General features: G+C 35.1%; 1 protein-coding gene across 3 annotated transcripts in view; it reads right to left on the bottom strand.

The window, feature by feature from the left end:
• IPO8 (importin 8) overlaps nt 1-22199 on the bottom strand; it is an 85993-nt gene that overhangs the window by 33487 nt on the left and 30307 nt on the right. For all 3 annotated transcript variants that reach the window (XM_019452366.2, XM_053894694.1, XM_019452368.2), the window contains 10 exons: nt 20805-20881; nt 20401-20517; nt 19880-19969; nt 18270-18435; nt 16930-17090; nt 15971-16096; nt 12221-12287; nt 8635-8760; nt 7866-7963; nt 4786-4881 (listed from right to left, as the gene is read on the bottom strand). In XM_019452366.2, coding sequence (XP_019307911.1) covers nt 4786-4881; nt 7866-7963; nt 8635-8760; nt 12221-12287; nt 15971-16096; nt 16930-17090; nt 18270-18435; nt 19880-19969; nt 20401-20517; nt 20805-20881 — 1124 coding nt within the window. The remainder of the gene's footprint in view (nt 1-4785; nt 4882-7865; nt 7964-8634; nt 8761-12220; nt 12288-15970; nt 16097-16929; nt 17091-18269; nt 18436-19879; nt 19970-20400; nt 20518-20804; nt 20882-22199) is intronic.

Below are 22199 nucleotides of genomic sequence, written 5' to 3'. Positions count from 1 at the left end.
ACTGAAACATTAATCTAATAAACAAGCTTGGCAAGGTTGCAGGATACACAATAAATACATATTTTTAAAATGTATTTCTAAGCATGGGCAATAAACTTGAAAATGAAATTAAGAAAATAATTCCATTTACAATAGCATTAAAAAGACTAAACTATGAATATTTTAACAAAAGAACTGCGAAACTTTTACTGTGAAAACTAAACAACATTTTTAAAAGAAATTTGACCTAAACATAAGGAAAGAGATCCCATGTTCAGGGGATAAAAGACTAAGTATTCTTAAAATGGCAATATTTCCCAGATCTACAATGATTCTACAGATTCAGCACAATGCCTCTCACAATACCAGCTGACTTCTTTGCTGAAATTGACAAGCTGCCCTAAATTTCACATGGAAACTCAAGGAACCCAGAATAGTCCAAACAGTCTTGCAAAAGAACAAAACTGGAAGACTAGAACTTCCTAATTTCAAAATTTAATAAAGATAGTGTAGTCCTGGCTTAAAGATAAAAAAAAAAAAATCAATCAAATAGAATGAGAATACAGAAATGAACCTCACCTTTATAGTCAATTCATTTGACAAGGTGCTAAGACAATTCAATAGGGAAAGAATAGTTTTTTCAACAAATAGTACTGAGACAACTTGCTATCCACATGCAGAATAATGAATTAACTCCTTTCTCATACCACACAGAAAATTTAACTCAAAACGAATTAAAGAGCTAAATGTTGCAGCTAAAACCATAAAACTTTTCGAAGAGAACACAAGGAAATCTCTGTGAACTTGTATTTAGCAACAGGTTCTTAAATATACCACCAGCCACAAGCAACAAAAGAAAAATTAGATAAACTGGGCATCATCAAAATTAAAAACTTCTTCAAAGGACACCATCAAGAAAGTGGTAACACAACTGCGGCGCCTGGGGGGCTCAGTTGGTTGAGCTTCCAACTTCAGCTCAGGTCAGGATCTCACAGTTCGTGAGTTCAAGCCCCTCTGCGCTGACAGTGTGGAGCCAGTGTGGGATTCTCTCTTTCTCCCTCTCTCTTTGACCCTCCCCCACTTGCATGCTCTCTATCTCAAAATAAATCAAACTTAAAAAAAAAAAAGATTTAAGACAGTGATAACACAATCCACAAATTGGGAGAAAATTTTTGCAAACTGTACATCTGACAATGGACTTGAATTTAGAATATTTAAATAACCCCCATAACTCAATAATAAACAAATAACCTAATTAAAATGGGCCAAGAATCTGAATAGACATTTCTCAAAAAAAAAAAAAAAAAAAAAAAAGATATACAAATGGCCATAGGAAAAGATACTCAATATCATTAGCCATCAAGCAAATGCAAATCAAAACTGTGATATACTACTTCACACCTACAAGGATGGCTATAAGAAAAAAAAAACTGATCAAGAAAACAAGAGCAACAAAGCAAGAATTGATGAGGATACAAATTGGAATCCTCCTCATTCACTGCTGGTAGGAATGGGAAATGGTGCAGCTGCTTTGGAAAAAGTTTGGCAGTTCTTCAAACAATTAAACAAAGAACCTCCACTCCTAGATATATTCCAAGAGAAATGAAAGCACGTCCACACAAAAATCTGCATAGAAATGTGCATACCATTATTCACAGTAGACAAAAAGTGGGAATAATCAGGGGCGCCTGGCTGGCTCAGTCAGTAGGGCATGTGACTTCTGATCTCAGAGTCATGACTTCAAGCCCCTCATTGGGAATGGAGCTGACTTTAAAAAAAAAAAAAAAAAAAAAAAGTGGATATAATCCAAGAATCCACCAACTAACGAATGGCTAAAATAAATGTGATATATCCACACAATGGAATATTTGGCAATAAAAAGAAATGAACTACTAGTACGCATGCTACCACATGGATGAACCTTTAAACCATTATGCTAAGTGAGAAAAGTCATTCACAAAGGACCACATGATTCCGTTTATATGAAATGTCTAGAATAGACAAATCTCTAAAATAAGAAAGCAGAATAATGGTTGCCTAGGCTGGGGTGGGGGGAGGGGGTAGGTGTTAAGGGGAAATGAGGAGTTCTTTGGGGGATAGTGATGGAATGCTCTAAAACTGACCAAAGTAACCATAAAATACCTAGGAATAAACCTAACCAAAGAGTGAAAAATCTATACACTGAAAACTATAGAAAGCTTATGAAAGAAATTGAAGAAGACACAAAAAAATGGAAAAACATTCCATGCTCCTGGATAGGAAGAGCAAATATTGTTAAAATGTCAATACTACCCAAAGCAATCTACATATTCAATGCAATACGTATCAAAACAACACCAGCACTCTTCAAAGAGCTAGAATAAACAATTCTTAAATTTGTATGGAACCAGAAAAGACCCCAAATAGCCAAAGCAATCCTGAAAAAGAAAACCAAAGCTGGAGGCATCACAATTCCAGACTTCAAGCTGTATTGCAAAGCTGTAATCATCAAGACAGTATGGTACTTGCACAAGAACAGACACTCAGATCAATGGAACAGAATAGAGAACCCAGAAATGGAACCACAAACGTATGGTCAACTAATCTTTGACAAAGCAGGAAAGAATATCCAATGGAATAAAGACAGTCTCTTCAGTAAGTGGTGCTGGGAAAACTGGACAGCGACACGCAGAAAAATTAACCTGGACCACTTTCTTACACCATACACAAAAAGAAACTCAAAATGGATGAAGGACCTAAATGTAAGACAGGAAAATCCTAGAGGAGAAATCAGGCAACAACCTCTTTGGCCTTGGCCACAGCAATTTTTTACTTGACATGTCTCTGGAGGCAAGGGAAAGAAAAGCAAAAATAAACTATTGGGACCTCATCAAGATAAAAAGCTTCTGCACGGCGAAGGAAATAATCAGCAAAACTAAAAGGCAACCAATGGAACAAGAGAAGATATTTGCAAATGACCTATCAGATAAAAGGTTAGATCCAAAACCTATAAAGAACTTATCAAACTCAACACTCCAAAAACAAATAATCCAGTGAAAAAATGGGCAAAAGACATGAATAGACACCTTTCCAAAAAAGACATCCAGATGGCTGACACACACATGAAAAAATGCTCAACATCACTCATCATCAGGGAAATACAAATCAAAACCACAATGAGATACCACCTCACACCTGTCAGAATAGCTAACATTAACAGCTTAGGCAACAACAGATATTGGCAAGGATGCAGACAAAGAGGAACCCTTTTGCACCGCTGGTGGGAATGCAAACTGGTGCAGCCACTCTAGAAAACATTATAGAGGTTCCTCAAAATATTAAAAATAGAACTACCCTACAATCAATCCAGCAATTACATTACTAGGTATTTATCCAAGGGATACAGGTATGCTGTTTCAAAGGGGCACATACACCAACGTTTATAGCAGCACTACTGACAACAGCCAAAGTATGGAAAGAGCTCAAATGTCCATAAACAGGTGAAAAGATAAAGAAGATGTGGTATGTATATACACAGTGTAATATTACTCGGCAGTCAAAAAAAGAATGAAATCTTGCCATTTGCAACAGTGTGGATGGAACTACAGTGTATTATGTTAAAATAAGTCAGAGAAAGACATAGCATATGATTTCACTCATATGTGGAACTTAAGATACAAAACAGATGAACATAAGGGAAGGGATGTAAAATAATATAAAAACAGAGAGGGGGACAAACCATAAGAGAACAAACTGAGGGTTGCTAGAGGGGTATTGGGTGTGGGGATGGGCTAAATGGGCAAGGGGCATTAAGGAGGACAGTTGCTGGGACGAGCACTGGGTGTTATAAGTAAGTGATGAATCACTAAATTCTATTCTTGAAATCATTATTACACCATTTACATTAACTTGGATTTAAATTTTAAAATTAATTAATTAATTAAAAAATAAAACTGACTATATGAATAGTTGCATGATTCTGTGAATATATTAAAATACACTGAATCCACTGTAAATGAGTGAATTATATGGTATGTGAATTATAGCTCAATAAAGCTGTTACCAAAAAATACATGGAGCAAACATTACAGAACTGAAAGAAAAAAAGACAACTCCACAATTTTACTTGAAGACTTTTTTCTCAGTATCTATCATACCATGATTACACCAAATATCAAATTAATCTTTGTTGAAAATTTGTAATACTTTTTAAAAATTTTTATTTTGAGGGAGAGAGAGAGAGAGAGAGCAGGGGAGGGGCAGAGAGAGAGAGAGAGAGAGAGAGAGAGAGAGAGAGAAGAATCCCAAGCAGGCTCAGTGCTGTCAGCGCAGAGCCCAATGTGGCGCTCAAACTCACAAACCGAGCTGAAATCAAGAGTCGGACACTTAACCAACTGAGCCACCAGGCGCCCCTATAATACTTTTTAAATCAGTAAAAGAAACTTTTTCTTTTTTGTACAGTATCTTCATTTCTGGTTAAAAGAACAAATCTGAGAATATTTCAGTAGAATCTACAAAAACAAAGGGAAAATGCAAATCTCTGGGAAACCAATTAAGTAGAATTTACATATTCATCTCCTTCATGATTCGCTTGATAGCCTCTTAAATTATTACATATTTTTCTGTTTATTTCTTTCTCTGCTAGAATGCAAGGTGCAATTTTCAAATTGCATGGGTATTTTTCCTTGCCATTTAAATAGGATTTGTACCAGGAAGCACAAACTTCAGGCTATCTTTTTAATTTTCCATCATATAATATAAACAAAATGTCAATCAGGTAAAATTTCAGTATAAACATCAAGTACAAACTTTCCATACATGTATTACCTGATCAATTCCCTTTCCTTTGCACTGAAGAATGATGACTTCAAGGAGTTTGGCTGCATGACATTCCGCATCTTCTCCTGCATCTCCACATAGTACCTACAGTAATCACAATTTAGCTTAGCAGTGAATGGCACTGCAGAGAATTTAATCAAGTGTACATGAAGCAAATAGCTCATAAAAATTCACACATTAGAATCGCAGCTTTGCTTTCTAAGTTTGCCCACCCAAAAGAAGGAAGGTCAAGATAAAGTACATCTATCTTCTTTATCTACTCTAATTCCTTTTAAGAAGAAAGAATTCACCTATTTAACTTTGGATTAATAAAGTTAAGCTATAGGAATTAACTTCAGATAAACGAAGCTTCCCTTAAAGGCAACAAAACAACAAACCAATAAAATGAAATGAAAAGAAATTTTCAAACCTTACTTTTAAACAATGAAACAAACCCTGTAGTTTCTGTTTCTTTTGAGTTCTTGTCCATATATACTCACTTTTTTCAAAATAATAACCATAATTTGATATCACACACCTTTTAATTTCTCCATTTGGACTTTAAACTACAAACATTTTCCATCGATGTTATAACCACTTAGGACTGTAAGTATTACAGTAGATAAATATAACAGTTTACTAGATATTCCTCTATTGTCAATGCTGTATTTTCACTATTATAAACAATTCTACAATGCACATGTTCATACATAAGATTTGGAATATAATTGCCTTATAATAAGGTTCCCAGAAGAGAGATTCACAGAGTAGAGGCAAGCTTATGTTGGAAATTAAGAAATATAAAAAAAATTAATAAATGTTCAAACACAAGCTATAAGAAAAAGAACAGACTTAACCCAAAGAACAAAGAGGAGACAGAAATTAAAAATACAAACAATACAAATAACAGAAACAAAAAACAGATTCACTGAATAAAGACAACAAAGTAGACAGCCTTTGTCAAAATTATTCTTAAAAAGAACAAAATTTTAAAAATATTAGAAATGATAGTTGCAAACAAAATACTTAAGCTATTTGTTTAAACAAAAGACATGAAAGACATAAATACAGATAAAGGAGAGATTAGAAATAAGTAAATATTATGGAGAACATTATATTCCTTATATATTTGAAAACTCAGGTTAATTGGATAATTCCTAGGCAAATACAATTTAAGAAAACTGAATTAAAAAGAAATTCCAGGTAAAGAAGACAGATTGAACATTCCCATTTAATTTTATTACTTGCCAAAAGACTATTAAAATGATAGTAAAGAGATTTTAGAGGCATAAATCCACAAAGACAGAGAAAAGGAAAAAGTAGATAGCTATAAAATTTTGGAAGCTGGAAAACAGATGGATCAGTGAGCTGAATCCTAAGCAGGTAGCTGGCAACACCAAGAACCAACACTATTTACATAAAGTTTAAAATTTACCTCTAGGGCAATGTATTTAGATCTAGATTCTAAATGTAAATGGGCTCTGGAACCAGAATGCTTGGTTCAAATTCCAGCACTGCCACTTATTATCCGTGTTTTCAAACAAACTTATTAACCTCTGTGTCTTACTGTTTCCATCACGGTGGCATACAATACAGAAAGAATAAATAAATCACTCCTTTTTCCCCAAATTGTATTTGCTTGGTTTTTTGTTTGTTGGTTGGCTGGTTGGTTGGTTGGTTTTGGTCCCCACCTCCAAAAGGAGAAGAAACAAAATATGTTTACTAATTTAAAAAATGGGCTCTGAAGCCAGACCACCTGGGTTCAAATATGGCTCCAACAAAGACTAGCTCTGTGACTTAGGACAATGTACTAAACCTCAGACACGATGCAAAAAATTATACCTTGGTCTCCTCTTTGACCAAAAGGTGATACCTTCCTCATAATATTGTAAAGATAAAATAAGTTAATATGTATAAAATGCTGAGGAAATACCTGGTATACAGGAAGAGTCCAGTAAGTATTAGTTATTACTAAAAACCAAGAGTAGGACATATATTTTAACTACTTGGTAAGTCTAAGGACATTACTGTGAGCATCACTTTTATCCCAGCAGATATAATACAGAGCAGCTGTACTAATGGGTGTAGGACTGTTATGTTTTCTGCTTGCTGCTTTCTCTTTCCCTTTCCCTCAATAGCACTTGTCTACACAACTTAGGAGAAAATACTAAGTACTGCCAAGTGATTTTGATTTAATAAGCTAGGTATTACAGAGCTAAAGGAGTCTTTAAAAATCATGATTCTACTCCTTTCATTTATATGTGATGAAATTTAGTGACCTCCCAAAATCTCCCAGGCTCTTTACAACTGAACTGAGACTTTAATCAGATGTGCTGATTGGCAGCTCAGAGCTCTTAACATATCTTGGTACACATCTCTTTTAGTGAGAAAGACAGGTTGTAGACTAGATACTTTAGTCCCAACTCCAAGGCCAAACTTAGATATTTGGCAGCTTTATGCAACATACAGTTTTATATTTATGTGTATATAAATATTCACCTAAAGGAGAAAGGAAAATATTATTTATACTCATCAATGATTCCTAGATATAACCAATAGAGGGCAAAATCTAACCTGTGACAAAGACAACACAGTAGACATGTCTGCATGTGAATCTAACAGTAGCCAGTATATGGCTGATAAATCAACCTGTATTGAGCTAAATGATACTGTTTTTCCAACTATTCCAATTTTTTGTCTTATTTATAATCAAAATATATACATCTAGTTGTTTCCAATATACACATTCAATTTAAAAAAATCAAGAATGACAAACTGTGTGCTTATTTTCTTAGCACTTTTCTTTCATCAAGTAGTAAGTTTGCATTTTTGAAGGAAAAACAAACAAAATTATTTACCCTGACCATTATAAAGTACACAGCTATAAAAGTGGCAAGCATTCTTAAGCACAACACAAATATAAAATTTTCAAATAATAATTCCAAGCTCTATTAGAAAATACAAAATGGCAAATATATGTTGATGGAGGCAATACAGAACTAAAGGTTTAAGAAACAAATTGAGAGTGACCAGCAGTAAAACACTCAAACATTACTAAGAACCACTACAACTGATTAGGACACGCTTACCTTTCTACACATTGTAAAAAGTATTTCTAAATGCTTTGGATTAGATAATAAAGTATTTGTATCTATTGTCACATAATTATGCAGGAGAGGCATCATATCTGGAAAAAAAAAATTCAAAATCCCAATGAGACTTGAGAAACAGGAGTAGAAATAAATGATTCCCACGGAAGCTATATTTCTATAGCACCCACATATTACTATCTTCCTTCGCAGCCACAAATGCTAGTAAGGAAAGTGACAGATCTGCCCTATTTATAGATGAGGAAAATGTGGATCAGGAAGATTAAAATGCTCACCATTTATTATAGTGATTGTTCTGAATGTTTGTCCTTTTCTCTAAAGGACTCATCACCACTTCACAAAGTGTGTATTTTCTTGCTTATCTGTGTGTTCCCCACCTTCCCTCCCCCCAACCAGAAATGGAAGCGTCAAAAGAGCAATGCTGTCTATTTTGTTCACTGCTATACCGCTATACTTAGAACAGTGCTTGAAATATAGACAGTATTCAGAAAATACTAACTGAATTAATGTATGGACATTTGTTCTGACTGCAAACTAATTTGAGATACAACAGGAAACAGGCTCCTTCCTACTGCCTGTATCCCTAGCTCTGGAAAACACTGCTCTAATAGCACCACCTTTTATTCCACAGAGAAATAACAACTGTTTTCTGATTAGTACCGGAATCGTATGTGTCTTTATGTCATGTGTCAAAGGAAATAATGTCCAGACACAGAAAAGCAAAAATGTTACATGGCCAAAGGCATACCTGTAAAGTATTCAAAACAATCCTGCTGAAACACCTCATATAATATACCTAGCAGCTGCCACATTTGAGGGGAAATGCCATGGCAGGTTAAACTGTAGGCCAGTGAAAGAATTTCTTCATAAAATTCTAGAAGGAAGAAAATCTCTAGTTAGAATGCTAGGAAACAGCAAAAATTAAAACACAAAGACCACAGAGGGGAGGATTGAGACTATCTACCTGCATACATTCCTCTGCACCTAACATACTTGAGCACCCCTTTCTCAGCATTCCCATATTTGCCACCTTCCATCTGCCCCCTACCTAACAGGACAGGGCAAAGATTTGCTTTTACTAAATTTCCCTAGAATACTGGAAATACATATTTTCTTGATACTGTGTACTAAAATATAGTTATACTTCTAAAGCTATATTAGAAATGGGTACAAGAAGGAATTGTTGTATATCTCTTGTGCACAGTACTATTAACTTACAAATAATTAATGTTCTTTGGAAAGCTTAATTAAGCTAGGCTACAATATTTTCCGGTCTCACATATTTTTACAAACTATGTTCTGGACCATATTTTGTCAATTTACAAATCATGTAATACTTGTGCAGTATTTTAAAATTTATCTCAAGTCAGTGATACCCACTATAAAGTAGAAGAGTCCAAAGAGAATATTCTTGTATTTGCATATATATTTCTTATTGCTCTCAGTCAAAAGTACATCATATCTAAACATACAATCAGAAAACACAAATCTCAATATAAAATTTTTCAAATAATTCCCACCATGTCCATCACTGAGCAAAAGTCTTTTAAGTTCAAAGATTTTTTCCCTCTTATTTATTTTAATTTTTAATGTTTATTTATTTTTGAGAAAGAGAGGCACAGCATGAGCAGGGAGAGAGGGAGACACAGATCCAAAGCAGGCTCCAGGCTCTGAGCTGTCAGCACAGAGCCCAACGTGGGGCTTGAATTCAGGAGCTGTGAGATTATGACCTGAGCCAAAGTAGGATGCTCAACCCACTGAGCCACACAGCGCCCCTCCTATTTAAAAGGAACTAATATTCACTCTGGAAGCTTGGAGGTTTTTTCTGTAATATAATTTTTTTAATGTTTATTTTTGAGAGAGAGAGAGAGAGAGATGGGGACAGAGGATCCAAAGCAGGCTCCATGCTGACAGCAGCGAACCCAACGTGGGGCCCGAAACCACGAACCTAACACTGAGATCATAACCTAAGCAGAAGTCAGACGTTCAACCAACTGAGCCAGCCAGGTGACCCTGTAGCATTATTTAAAACAATATATATGGGGAGCCTGGGTGGCTCAGTTAAGAGTCCAACTTCAGCTCAGGTCATGATTTCAAGGTTTGTGAGTTCAAGCCCTGCCTTGGGCTCTCCTCACCTGCTTCAGAGCCTCTATCTTTCTCTGCCCCTCCCCCACTCATTCTCGTTCTCTCTCTCTCTCAAAAAATAAACATTAAAAACAAACAAACAATATATTCAAAAGCTGATAAGACAGATAGTTGCCTTACCAAGAACAAAATAAAATGTCAATTACAGATATTGGGAAAGAACTTGTTACATAAGACAATCACTTGAAAAACAGCATTATCTGAATATGAAACATCTGAAAGTTCTGTTCATCATTACCCCACACCTTGGAGAAAAGGAGAGCAAACGCCTCTTCCTAACTTTATAAAGGCTCAAGACAGAAAAGGAGCCCAATATTTCCTTGCATACGCTCAGCACGTGTGCACAACCCGATACTCAGATGCTGAAGACCAGGACTCTGAAACTTGACAAAGAAACTAGAAGGCACAAAGCTGTTGCAGATTACTTTTTGCAGCTGTGCTGGAGGCTGAACTGTGGTGGGCAGCAATCTAGGACCCAGTGTGGACAAAGACAGCACTGACTTTCTCAGCAGACCACTTCTATGGCACAATCATGCTGGCTCCAGCCAATTCCAGCCTTCCCACGGATTCAGTGAGCTATCAAACATCCTTCCACTACATTCCATTTATGCTTGAATTCGCCAAAAGTTATTTCAATCATTCTCAATCAAGAAGACTCTTAGGGTGGGATGATTATACTAACTTTCACTTCCTGCATAAGATAAAGCAGATAAAGCAGTAATAGCTAAACCTGGCTTCTAATAATAAATGAAATCTTATAAGTAAATTAGCAATGAAAACAGGCAATGGAGAAAAGGAAAGTAAGACAATGGAAAGAGACTGGACCATGGACACAAACAAAGTCAGGCTGCTGTGGTGGGGGTCCCAGAAAATCAGATTCGGCCCATGACATCTTACAGAACTTTTTTTTTTTTTTAATCTAAGATCCTGCATGGCCAAATATTGGTTCAAAAAGGGTCATTAACATTACATCACAACTAAAGACACAAGAAAAGACCACCTGTCACCTTAAAGCTAGGAATGAGATACTAGACAGGCAACTGGAGCCATGGCTTTCTCATCTGTTCACTACACCCAAAAATAGGCCCCTTTCCTTAACATCCTGACATTTCAATTGCTCAAATCAAATAGCTGGTATAGACAGATGAAAAAGTTAGTATAAACTATTTCTCTTTATCTTACTTCACAGTGTCACTCCTCCAGATCGCTTTATTTTAAATGGAGAATTTTTGGTTACAATCTCTTCCATGAATAAAGACATAAATGAATATGTTCTTTTTTTGCTTATCAGAATCTCTAGGGTTATGGTCCAGAAATCTTCATTTGAACTAGCTCCTTGGTGATTCTTATGCATACCAAAGTTTGAGAACTACAGCTTTATAGCAATGATTTCAAAAGTAAGGGGTATGTACCCTAGGCAGTGTACTGAAATGGGAAATAATATATATAGATATAGATATATGTATATAATATATACATAGTATAAAATGTGTGTGTATATATGTATATAATGTGTATTAGAACATTTTATATAGACATTTAATCCCATCCTTCTACATTTCTGTTTTTATATATGTAAATGTGGTTTTGTAACATATATATTGCCTATAATTTGTATTCAAATATCATTCACATATATTAGAAATGCATGCTCAATTTTCTATCAATGGTGTGAGTGAGAAAAATTTTAGAGACAACTGCTCTTAAGCAGTAACACGCTTTTCTTTCAGCTTTCTGTCTGCACACTATGTAGGCTGCAACACTCTCCAGGGCACAGGACTGGGGGCTGCCACCTGCAAAGTGCTTGGATACTGGAAAAACAGCCTCTTCTACAAATTCCCATCTATTGTAACATCCTGATTCTAGTAGTTACTGGTTCTATTCAGAAGTTGGGCTCTATAATAGATAACGGAACAATAATTATTTCATACTTCTGAAAAGACATAGATCTATCATTTCACATTTTTCAATTCCAAGACTAGGAATTCTTAATTGGATGTATTAAATTTTTCTCTAAATGAAAATACAGATATATAATACTCGAAAGTATATCCAAAAAACAGAAGAAAATGAAAGCTTCTCTCCTTCAAAATTGTCCATACTGTTGAATCTGAAGGGCTAAAAATGCACTTTAAGTTTACCAAGTTAAAAAATATCAATTAACTTTTTTACTCTACCTTTGAACTTACCAATTACATGTTTCTGTAAAACGAGATCAATGATCCGCAGACAGATGTTCTCTAACTGCTGAGTAACCTAAAGACAAATTTAAACATTTAGTTTAAAATCCATCGTGATAACTGGGGTGTCTGGGTGGCTCAGCTGGTTGACCATCTGACTTCTGGTCAGGTCATGATCTCACAGTTTTTGAGTTCGAGCCCCACATCAAGCTCACTGCTGTCGGCACACAGCCCGCTTAGGATCCTCTGCCCCCTGTCTTTGTCCCTCCCCAACTTGTGCTCTCTCAAAAATAAATAAACATTAAAATAAATAAAAATAAAATAAAAGATAAAATAAAATCCACCATGATAACTCTTACTCTATAAATACTAACCCAGTAAAAACATCAACAAAACTTTTTTGGAGGGATAAGTTGACAATTCTAAATTTCAAGTGAAAAAAATAACCAAGAAATTCTGAAAAGCAGACGAATGATGGAAGTGAGAGTTAAATCCATAATAAAATTATAAATTAAATTAGTTCCTAACCTCATATTTTACAATAAAGTAAGTTCCTAGTGAATGAAAGATTTCAACGTGAAAACTTGGGCCATAGAAATACGAGAAGAAATGAAAAGAAGTTGTGTATAATCCTGAAGATGGAAAATGGCTCAAAGGCCAAAAATCAGAAACAAATATATTGAGCCATTTGATTTCAAAAATTAAAAATATCTGCATAGTGTAGGGAAAAGTCAAAGATGAAATAAAAATTGAGGGAAATATTTTCAAATGGTACCACAAATATCAAATTGGCTCCCGTGAAATCAAGTCAAGAGGAAAAAAAGGCAAAGGTCATAAAAAAGAAATAGAAACAGACTATTTAAGCTTATAACAAGATATTAACTCTCATACATGAGAAGGGTACAAATTCTAAGCCCAAGATTACCATTTTTCACCTAACAAACTGGCAATGATCAAAAAGTATTAGCTGGGAAGAGAGGCACTGCTATACATTGATTTGGGGAGTGTAATGTGGCCAAGTTAGCAATTATCTCTCAAGATCCTTTGACCCAACAAGTCCACTTCAAGGAATCTGTCCTCCAGACATATTATTACCTGTGCAAATGACATGTAACAGGCCATTCACTGCAGCAATGTTTGTGATTAGTAACAACCAAAGGTCCGTTTAGGAAGGGACAGTTAAATGATATTCATTAATGAGGGACTGGTTGAATAAACTGTCACATAAAGAAAGATTATGCAACTACTAAAAATACTAACTTTAGTGGCTAATAATTATGGAAGGATGACCAAGACACAATTCAAAAATGGCAGATAAAAACTGTATACTATCATTTTCATAAAAGAAAAAAATACACACTCATTTTTTTTTTTACTTAGATGTTATAAGAGAAAATATCTCTGGAAGGGTACAAAAACCTAGGAGAGGAACTACCTCCTCCACAGAGGAGAATGACATCTGGGGAGCTGAGTGAGAAGGTGAAATTTCACTGAATACCTTTTCATGTCTTTTGAATTTTTCAACACAGGTTGTACTAAGTATTTTTTAAATAAGCAAAAATTAAACTCCATCATGGGTTACATTGTCCATCTAAGTATCCTATTTCAACTTTTGAGCATATTCTTTGAATATTCAGCTTTAAAGTACTGTGTTAAAGTTCAAATGATCCAAAATCTCCAGTTTGAAAATTTGTCAATATATTTAAATCATTAAAGAAAACTGCATATATGTAAACATCTGGTTTAGATTTCTAATTTTGTTCTGCATATATTCAGTGTGCATGTATTCATACACATGTGATTTTTCCTTTTAAGGAAAGATTTTTCTCAAAGTTGGCTTTTAATAAGCCAAAGTTCAAAATCCCAAGACAGGCAGTCAGGAGACCAAGATTCTACTCCTTGTTTTGCCTCTAATTATCTATGACCTTCGTAAAGCCACTCACTGAAGGCTTCACATTTTTTTCATAGGTAAGGAAGCTGGATTGGATTAGTGCTTCTCAATTTTAAACCATGCCTCCTTTGATAATCACAGTAAGTTCACATGCTCCTTTAACTTTATCTGAAATGCAAAATTAATATCAAGAGTAAAAATATTAAAACAAAAAGGTAAAGTACTGTTTTGTTTTCAAACTAATCCTGCTGCTCATTTTACTACTGCCCATCTTCGACACACACATATGTTAGAAAACTGGATTAGGAGATTTCTAAGGTCTCCAAATTTAAAAATACGAGTTCTGCATATAAGGCAAAAGAATTATCCTTCAGTATGCTTGTTGTAATTTGGAACATCTCACTGTTCCTGAATGGCCCATACAGTTTTAACAAGAATACAAAAATAAAATAATGAATATGGGAATAAAAATTCACATTAAGCCTTTTTAGGTGAAGGAGGCCTGCCCAAGAGAAGAATATCGAACTGTTTTTAAGAATCCAGTAATTTTCCACTGGTGTGTGATAAACACAGGATAAATCAACAGCCACGGGGTTTAACAATGCTATTTAAAGAACCACCACCTGCTTCCTAAGTCCCACTGTATGAAACAGGAGCTGCCGCCATTGCTGAGCAAGTCAGCCTGAGCTCACAGAAGGAACCATCTCAAATCTGAAAGGCGATGTAATACTTGGGGAGGAGGGTGGCAGGTTTCAGGTGGAGATAAATGGATATATTATCAGAATAATCTGACTGCAAACCCAAAACTCTATGGCCATGAGCAAGACTCCTGATACTACATAAACTTGTTTTCCACTTCTGCAAAAGGACACTACCATTTACCAGCTCCAGTGATCTCATGGTGACACTAGTAAAATCCTATCAGTGAACACAGGGGAAAGCACCTAATAACTATCTGCACAAATTCTTCTCCCAATATGGTTCTGGAATTCAGTTTAAGAAAGATGATGTTTTAAGTTCTTCTTCCCTTCCATTCTCATGATGTTTGTTACATTTGAATTTTGTTCCACTACTTAATATCTGCCACTGTGATTGAATGGCTATCACTCTCTACAAGAAGGACTAGACTGTGGGTTCCAAAAGGCAGAGTTCGGGGCGCCTGGGTGGCTCAGTCGGTTAAGCGGCCGACTTCAGCTCAGGTCACGATCTCGCGGTCCGTGAGTTCGAGCCCCGCGTCGGGCTCTGTGCTGACAGCTCAGAGCCTGGAGCCTGTTTCGGGTTCTGTGTCTCCCTCTCTCTCTGCCCCTCCCCTGTTCATGCTCTGTCTCTCTCTGTCTCAAAAATAAATAAACGTTAAAAAAAAAATTTTTTTTCAAAAGGCAGAGTTCATGTCTTATTCAATTTGATATTCCCCAAAAATCTAGCCTGGAACACAGATGTGATGAACTAAACTCAGTTTAATAATACAGAAATGTCCTATATACCTTACAACAACATGTAATATTTCCCCCCTCAATCATTTTAATATGGCCTTTGAAAATTTGAAGGTAATTTTTAAAATCTAACAACATATATAATAGCAATTTTAACGTTGATTTATTTTGAGAGAGAGAGATAGAGAGCAGAGAAGGCACAGAGAGAGAGAGGGAGACAGAGAATCCCAAGCAGGCTCTGCAGCTGTCAGCACAGCTGACATGGGGCTCGAACTCATGAACCATGGATCATGACCTGAGCCAAAACCAAGAGTCAGACACTTAATCAACTGAGCCACCCAGACGCCCCTAAATAGCAACTTTAAAGTCATGCCCATTGATCATATAAATTTCAGTTAATGGTACTATAATGACATAATAAAACACAAATTCCACCTCTTTATGATCTTCTACAACTGTCAAGATAGTATCAATAGTATGTAAAATTCCCATCGCCATTACTGTTTTGTCTTCGATTTCTTCATATTCATCACTTTGAAGGACTTTGCCAAATATCTCAGCCTATGAACATAACGTAAACATATTCAACAATTAGTAATGTTACACCTACCCCTCGTTGTTGTTGTAAGTTAATAAAAGGGCAGTGGCACTCATCTAGACGTCAGCATTGCTCAAACATAAGTTACACACTTTACCAAGTAAATCAATGATAGACTATCATGTTTTAAGTACAGTCAATTTTTCCTTATCTAGTCACTAGAGTGGAATATACATTAGTTATAACAATTAGCTATTATTTAACATCTGGTTGTCATTAAACAAATAAACCGAAAGTCTAAGAAAACTGAAATCTAGCAATAGTCAAGTGAAAAATTTGATAGAAGGTAGAAGACAAAGTTAAGAAATCACCTAGAAAATGAAACAAAAAAGACAGATAGACATGGAAGATGAGAAAAAAAGGTAAGAAAATTAAAGACTCGGTCCTGATCCAATATTCCTTATCAGAACTATAGAATAGGAAAAAAAAAAAATGGTAGGGAGAAATTAATCAAATAAGTAATGCAAAAATTGCCCAAAACTGAAGGAAATGAATTTCCAGATTCAAAACCCACAAAATGAAAATTTAAAAAGCTCACAAATTACATCATTGTAAAATCTCAGAATATTACAGATGAAATGATCCCAATGTTATTAGATTTAAGTCTAATTAAATATAGAAATTAACAACTGTCAGAATTACTAGAGCAAACATTTTTATATTAACATTTCAATTACATATAAAACTGAACTCCAAATTTTGGAATTCAATTTACTTAGATCAGTCAAGGCTTTTATTTCTATTATTCAAGGCTGAATTTATTTTCAAACTAACATAAAACTTTGCCCATTCTTACCAAATGTTGGGTCATATCAACAGCAATTGAAGCTACTTCTTGACTATATTCACATATCATCTTCTGGATAACATTAGTAACATCATCATTTTCTGTCTCTCTAACAATGTGCAACAGCTCCTGCATGATAGGCCTTACGTGTGGCTTCATATATTCCTTAGCTAATGCAATAAAACAAACAAAATGAGTAAAAAAATTAGGTATTCAAAATTGGCGATAGGAATTAACTTGGTCACAAGGTTAAGTGACACAGGGTAATAGGCTCTTGACAGATACTTGCTTTATGGTATAAGATACAAAGCTGTACCAGGGCACCTGGGTGGTTCAGTCAGTTAAGCGTCTGACTCTTAGTTTCGGCTCAGGTCATGATCTCACAGTTTGTGAGTTCAAGTCCCGCATCAGGCTCTGCACTGAAGCACAGAGCCTGCTTGGGATTCTTTGTCTCCCTCTCTCTCTGTCCCTCCCCACAGCACATTCTCTGTTTCTCTCAAAATAAAAAAAATTTTTTAAAAGCGATACCAAAATAATCTTCACTAACACATCCACTTCCCCTTAATTAAAGGCAATCAATCCTACAGAGGAAAGAACTGTCCTGCCCAAAATGCCAAGACCCTTCATTGAGAAATTCTAATTATACAAACGTTCTATCATCAGGATGACTTACAGAACATGTATATATCAAGATATAAGTATAAAAAATCATGTACATAAAAACTATGCTGAATACTTCCTCCCACATGTCCTTGTACAATATTCAGTCTTCCCACTGAAACACTGTTGAACAGAAGTAAATTAGATTCACGTACTTCATAAAACTGAATTTACTTCCCAAGGTTTACTTGAACTTTGAACAGAATATTCTTCTGAACAAACAAACGAGTTATCTGTGTTATCACTCACCAGAAATTCCACTTGCTACTTTCAGAACTAGTAGAATCAGAGTCCTAGAGCTGAAAGGTCTCTTGAGGCCATTTAGTTCAATCCCCTGAATTTAAATATATGGAAAGCTAACCCTTGACAGATGTTATGCCTCTACACAGGCTTACACAGCAACCTAGTAGCACAATCAAAATTAGACACCAGGTCTCCTGATTCCCAGCCTACCCCAGCGGCCAATAACTATCAACTTATTTCCTAATCCAAAATTTTTCTGGAGACCAGTCAATAGGAACTCCTGAAAAGGGCAAGGATAAACTGCTATAAAATTCTGAGGGAACAAAAGCTCAGAAATCTAAACCTTGCACCTGAAGACTCAGAGAAATCATCCTTATTAGGATAAGAAGAAAGGATTTCAAAAAATAAAATAACATAAACCCTTTAAAAGGTATTTTTGGCTTTACCTTGTGTCTGGTTAGAAATTAATGACTGAAGAGCAAGGGCAGCTTCAACTTTGACAGGCATCTCCTTATCTTCAATCAGGCTCTTCTTTGCCAGTTCGACTGCATTTCTCAGATTGAGCTCATTATGAAACTTCAAAGAACTAAACGCATGAAGTACCCAACAGGACTGTAAGAAGAAATTAAGTAGGAAACTGTTAGGATTGTGGCATTCTATAATAAAGTCATGCACATAAGAACTTCTTAGTAAAATATCATTAACTCTACCAAGTACTGTTTGTTTTTGGAGGGTAGCATATTACCCATAGTTTTTAACTTCTGGACTTCCCACTCTTTTTATTTAAAAAGGCAGTTGTTACTTCTAAATTATCTATACGCAATTTTTCACAGGGAAAAGAAAATGGGCCTAACTGAAGCGTCTCTGAAAAAAGAAATCCTGTTTATGCTTAATAAATATTATGAGTCATAACTAATGTGTTATTTATATGTAAGAGCTACTACAAACCAACGTTTAACTTTCATTTGCTGGCCTTCCCAGCAAACAAATGAAATATTATTTTCTCTTACTCATGTAAGGACTTAGCAAACTTTTTTGCTCATATAAGGTATGAAGAATTTTAAATCTTATATAGATTACCAAACTTTAAACTATTAGACCACAGAATCATATTATTACTTTAATTCTCCATGTACATAAGACACAATTAACGGTAATTTGTTTTACTGCTAAAAGACTTTTAGCAAGAGAATTACAATTCACACAGCCTGTCAAAGGTTACAGCCTACCTATAAAAACACTTGTATGCCCTCCATACCTCTAATCTACATGTGCCCAAATACTTCTCCAGGGAATGTTGCCATCTGTTTATAAAAAGGCTTTAGTGTGTAAGACATTGTTAACGTATGTTCTTTATAGCAAGATATTTTTTGTGTTGATGTAATTATAAAGATAAACACTAGGCTCTCGAATTAAAGTTCTATTTTTATTTCTCCATAAAAGATATTGATTCTAGAAGTCATATACACTTAGAACACAAATAAGTTTATGTGAATTATTATCTTCTCCATTTTTCTAAGGCATATCGACCGAATATACTATCTGTACTAATTAAGGTTTTAGCCAAACTAGAATTTCAGGTTGTTTTGGACACTGAAAATTAATCAGTTTACAAATTTACATTGTACTATTGCTATAACATTATCCCTCTCACTCCATGTTTTATGAATGCAGCAAGTGGGGCTAGAGTGAAAATCTAAAGCAGCTGGAATTAAAATCCATAAATCCTTTATTTATTAGTTTGTTCTTTATTCAGCTTATGTGACCATAAGGGACAGTCTGACTGACTTCATTTTGTTCCGATACATGGTAAAAGGTCAATTTATCCAAAAACATTTAGTTCAAAAAATATCTTACAAATGAGCATTTTTTAAAGTTTATTTTTCTTAAAAAAAAAAAAAAAGAAAAGTTTATTTTTCTTAATAATCCCTATACCCATCGTGAAGCTCGATCTCACAACCCCAAGATCAAGAATCATATGCTCCTTTAACTAAGCCAGCCAGGTGCCCCACAAATGAACATTTTAAGAAACACAATGGAAATATGGAAAACTTACTCTAGCTCGAAGATATCCCAGGTTAGACAATAATAGTGGAAATACATGATTCTGTAGCAACAACTCCATTTGGTCCTTGAATAAACTCTTCTGTTAGGAGATAGATATGAAGTTTTAACTTATCAATGTCTTTTTCATATATAAAAATCACAACCAAATAAAGTGTTTATTATGACTTATGCTTAGTATACTTCTATGTGTAATTTTATAAAATTATTTGACCTACATATTGTATGTTTTAAAACAAGAAATAGTACCTTACAAAATAATTTGATACTGATTGACTTTTGCAGCAATAACACTAAAGTCATATTGCATCCTTTTTTAATTTAGCAACAGTTTCATGCTGAAAAACTGACAAAGTAAAATTTTTGTTTTAATCAAAGAAACGGGTGACAGAGAAAAGGATGTTTACAGTCAAATCAATTATGCAGAAGCAGTCACAAGTTTTAAATTATTCATAACTGTCATATCCTCTCATTTGCCTATGCTCAAGTAAATTATATTTTGAGTAGTTGAACCTTCAATAAAATATCAGCAAGGGAACCAATCACATGCAGGGCTCCATCTTTCTTCCTAGGGTCAAAGTTCGGGTCTGTCAGGATTTGATAACAGAATGCCATCATTTTTGGTAACACCTACAGAAACAGAAGAATCTGTTTTAGTCTACGTGAGCTTTCACTGCCCAACTGCTATAGTATTAAATAGGATGTACAAATTTTCAAAACTAAAGCCATCTTACTGTGTTTTATCAAGCAATTATAATTAAGAAAACAACCCTTTTCCCTTACTAGGACAGAAAAATATTCCTAAAGTGATAGGTTATAATGAATAATATAATTTGTCAAATACTAGGGGTATAACAGAGTGTCAAATCCACACAGTGCACCTCTCAATCTTGGATTTAAAAAGAATTACTGCATACCTCTTTTCTTTTCTTTGCAGCAGTATATAAGAGAGTCTGGGCTGCTGTGGTGGGAGAAGCATAATCTTCAAAAATATCTAAGATTTTAAAAGGTTAAACCACATTAGTAAAAATACAATTACTTATTATAGATTTTAAACCTGACTGACCACTATTCCAAAACAAAAAAATAAAACAGTCCACATATGACACTGGTTTATAGCATAAAAAAGTTAAAGGTGTACCAGTGCTCCCATGCACAATTATTTATCAAACTCTGTAGGCTGTCCTTTTAAACAAGCATATTAAAGAGAATAATACATGGCTGGCATATCTGTTTCACAGGAAAAGTGCTTTCTATCAAAAAACAACAACAATTTATTTAGTGCTTACTATGTGCCAGCACTGTTCTAGGCCCTGGGGACACAAAGATCAAACAGGGCCCTCACAGAGCTCACATGGTGGAAAAAAAAGAAACCAATTATACACATATACACACACACACACACATAATAAGTCAGGCTCAGAACAAATATACAACAGGATAAGGAGAAAGAGAATGATGGAGTATGGAGAGTGAGGGAAATGGGGTGTCAGGGAAACCATCTTTAATTCTGTTAGGGGAACACTTAAGCAGAAATTGAATGAATGAGGGAGAAGACTCTACATGGAATTCTAAAGAGAAAGCTCTCCAAGCCAAGGAACCACAAGTGTAAAAGCCTTGATGGACTGCTAGGCCAGCGCTCAGCTCTGTCAACAGGTAGATTTAGCAGGTATTCAATGGGCATTTATTGAATACACACCTATTTAAAACACACTGTTTAATGTCAAGAAAAATTTCACAAATTTCAGAATAGGTAGTTATAGATAAAAATCTGAAAACTTGAAAAGTATCTTGTATGCCCATATTTCAATATATAAAAAAAAAAATCTAAGTCTTTGCCAAAATATAAAATACAAATGTAATAATACTAATAACTATCACTTATTGAGTGCCAGGCACTATACTAATGAGATTACCTACTGTACCAGGCACTTACTTCTTTGGTAGACACTATGCTAAGATTTTACAACCATCTAACATTCTACTCTAAGCAGTTAAATAAGTTAATAAACTATTATCCTGCTTAATCTTCCCAACACTATTAGCATTGCTGATTTTATAGCTGAAAACACTGCATCTCAGAGAGGGTAAGTAACTTGCCCACAATCACACAATAAGTGGCCAAGTGGGGCACCTGGGTGGCTCAGTCGGTTAAGCGTCTGACTTTGGCTCAGGTCATGATCTCACAGCTCATGAGTTCCAGCCCGGCATCCGGCTCTGTGCTGACAGCTCGGAGCCTGGTGCCTGCTTCAGATTCTGTGTCTCCCTCTCTCTCTGCCCCTCCCCTGCTCATGCTCTGTCTCCTTCTCTCA

Source organism: Panthera pardus, unplaced genomic scaffold, assembly GCF_024362965.1.
Source record: "Panthera pardus isolate Hobbes unplaced genomic scaffold, ASM2436296v1 HiC_scaffold_6, whole genome shotgun sequence".
Taxonomy (NCBI): Eukaryota; Metazoa; Chordata; class Mammalia; order Carnivora; family Felidae; genus Panthera; species Panthera pardus.
The sequence above is the reverse complement of the archived record's forward strand: the minus strand, read 5'-3'. Positions and strand labels throughout refer to the sequence as shown.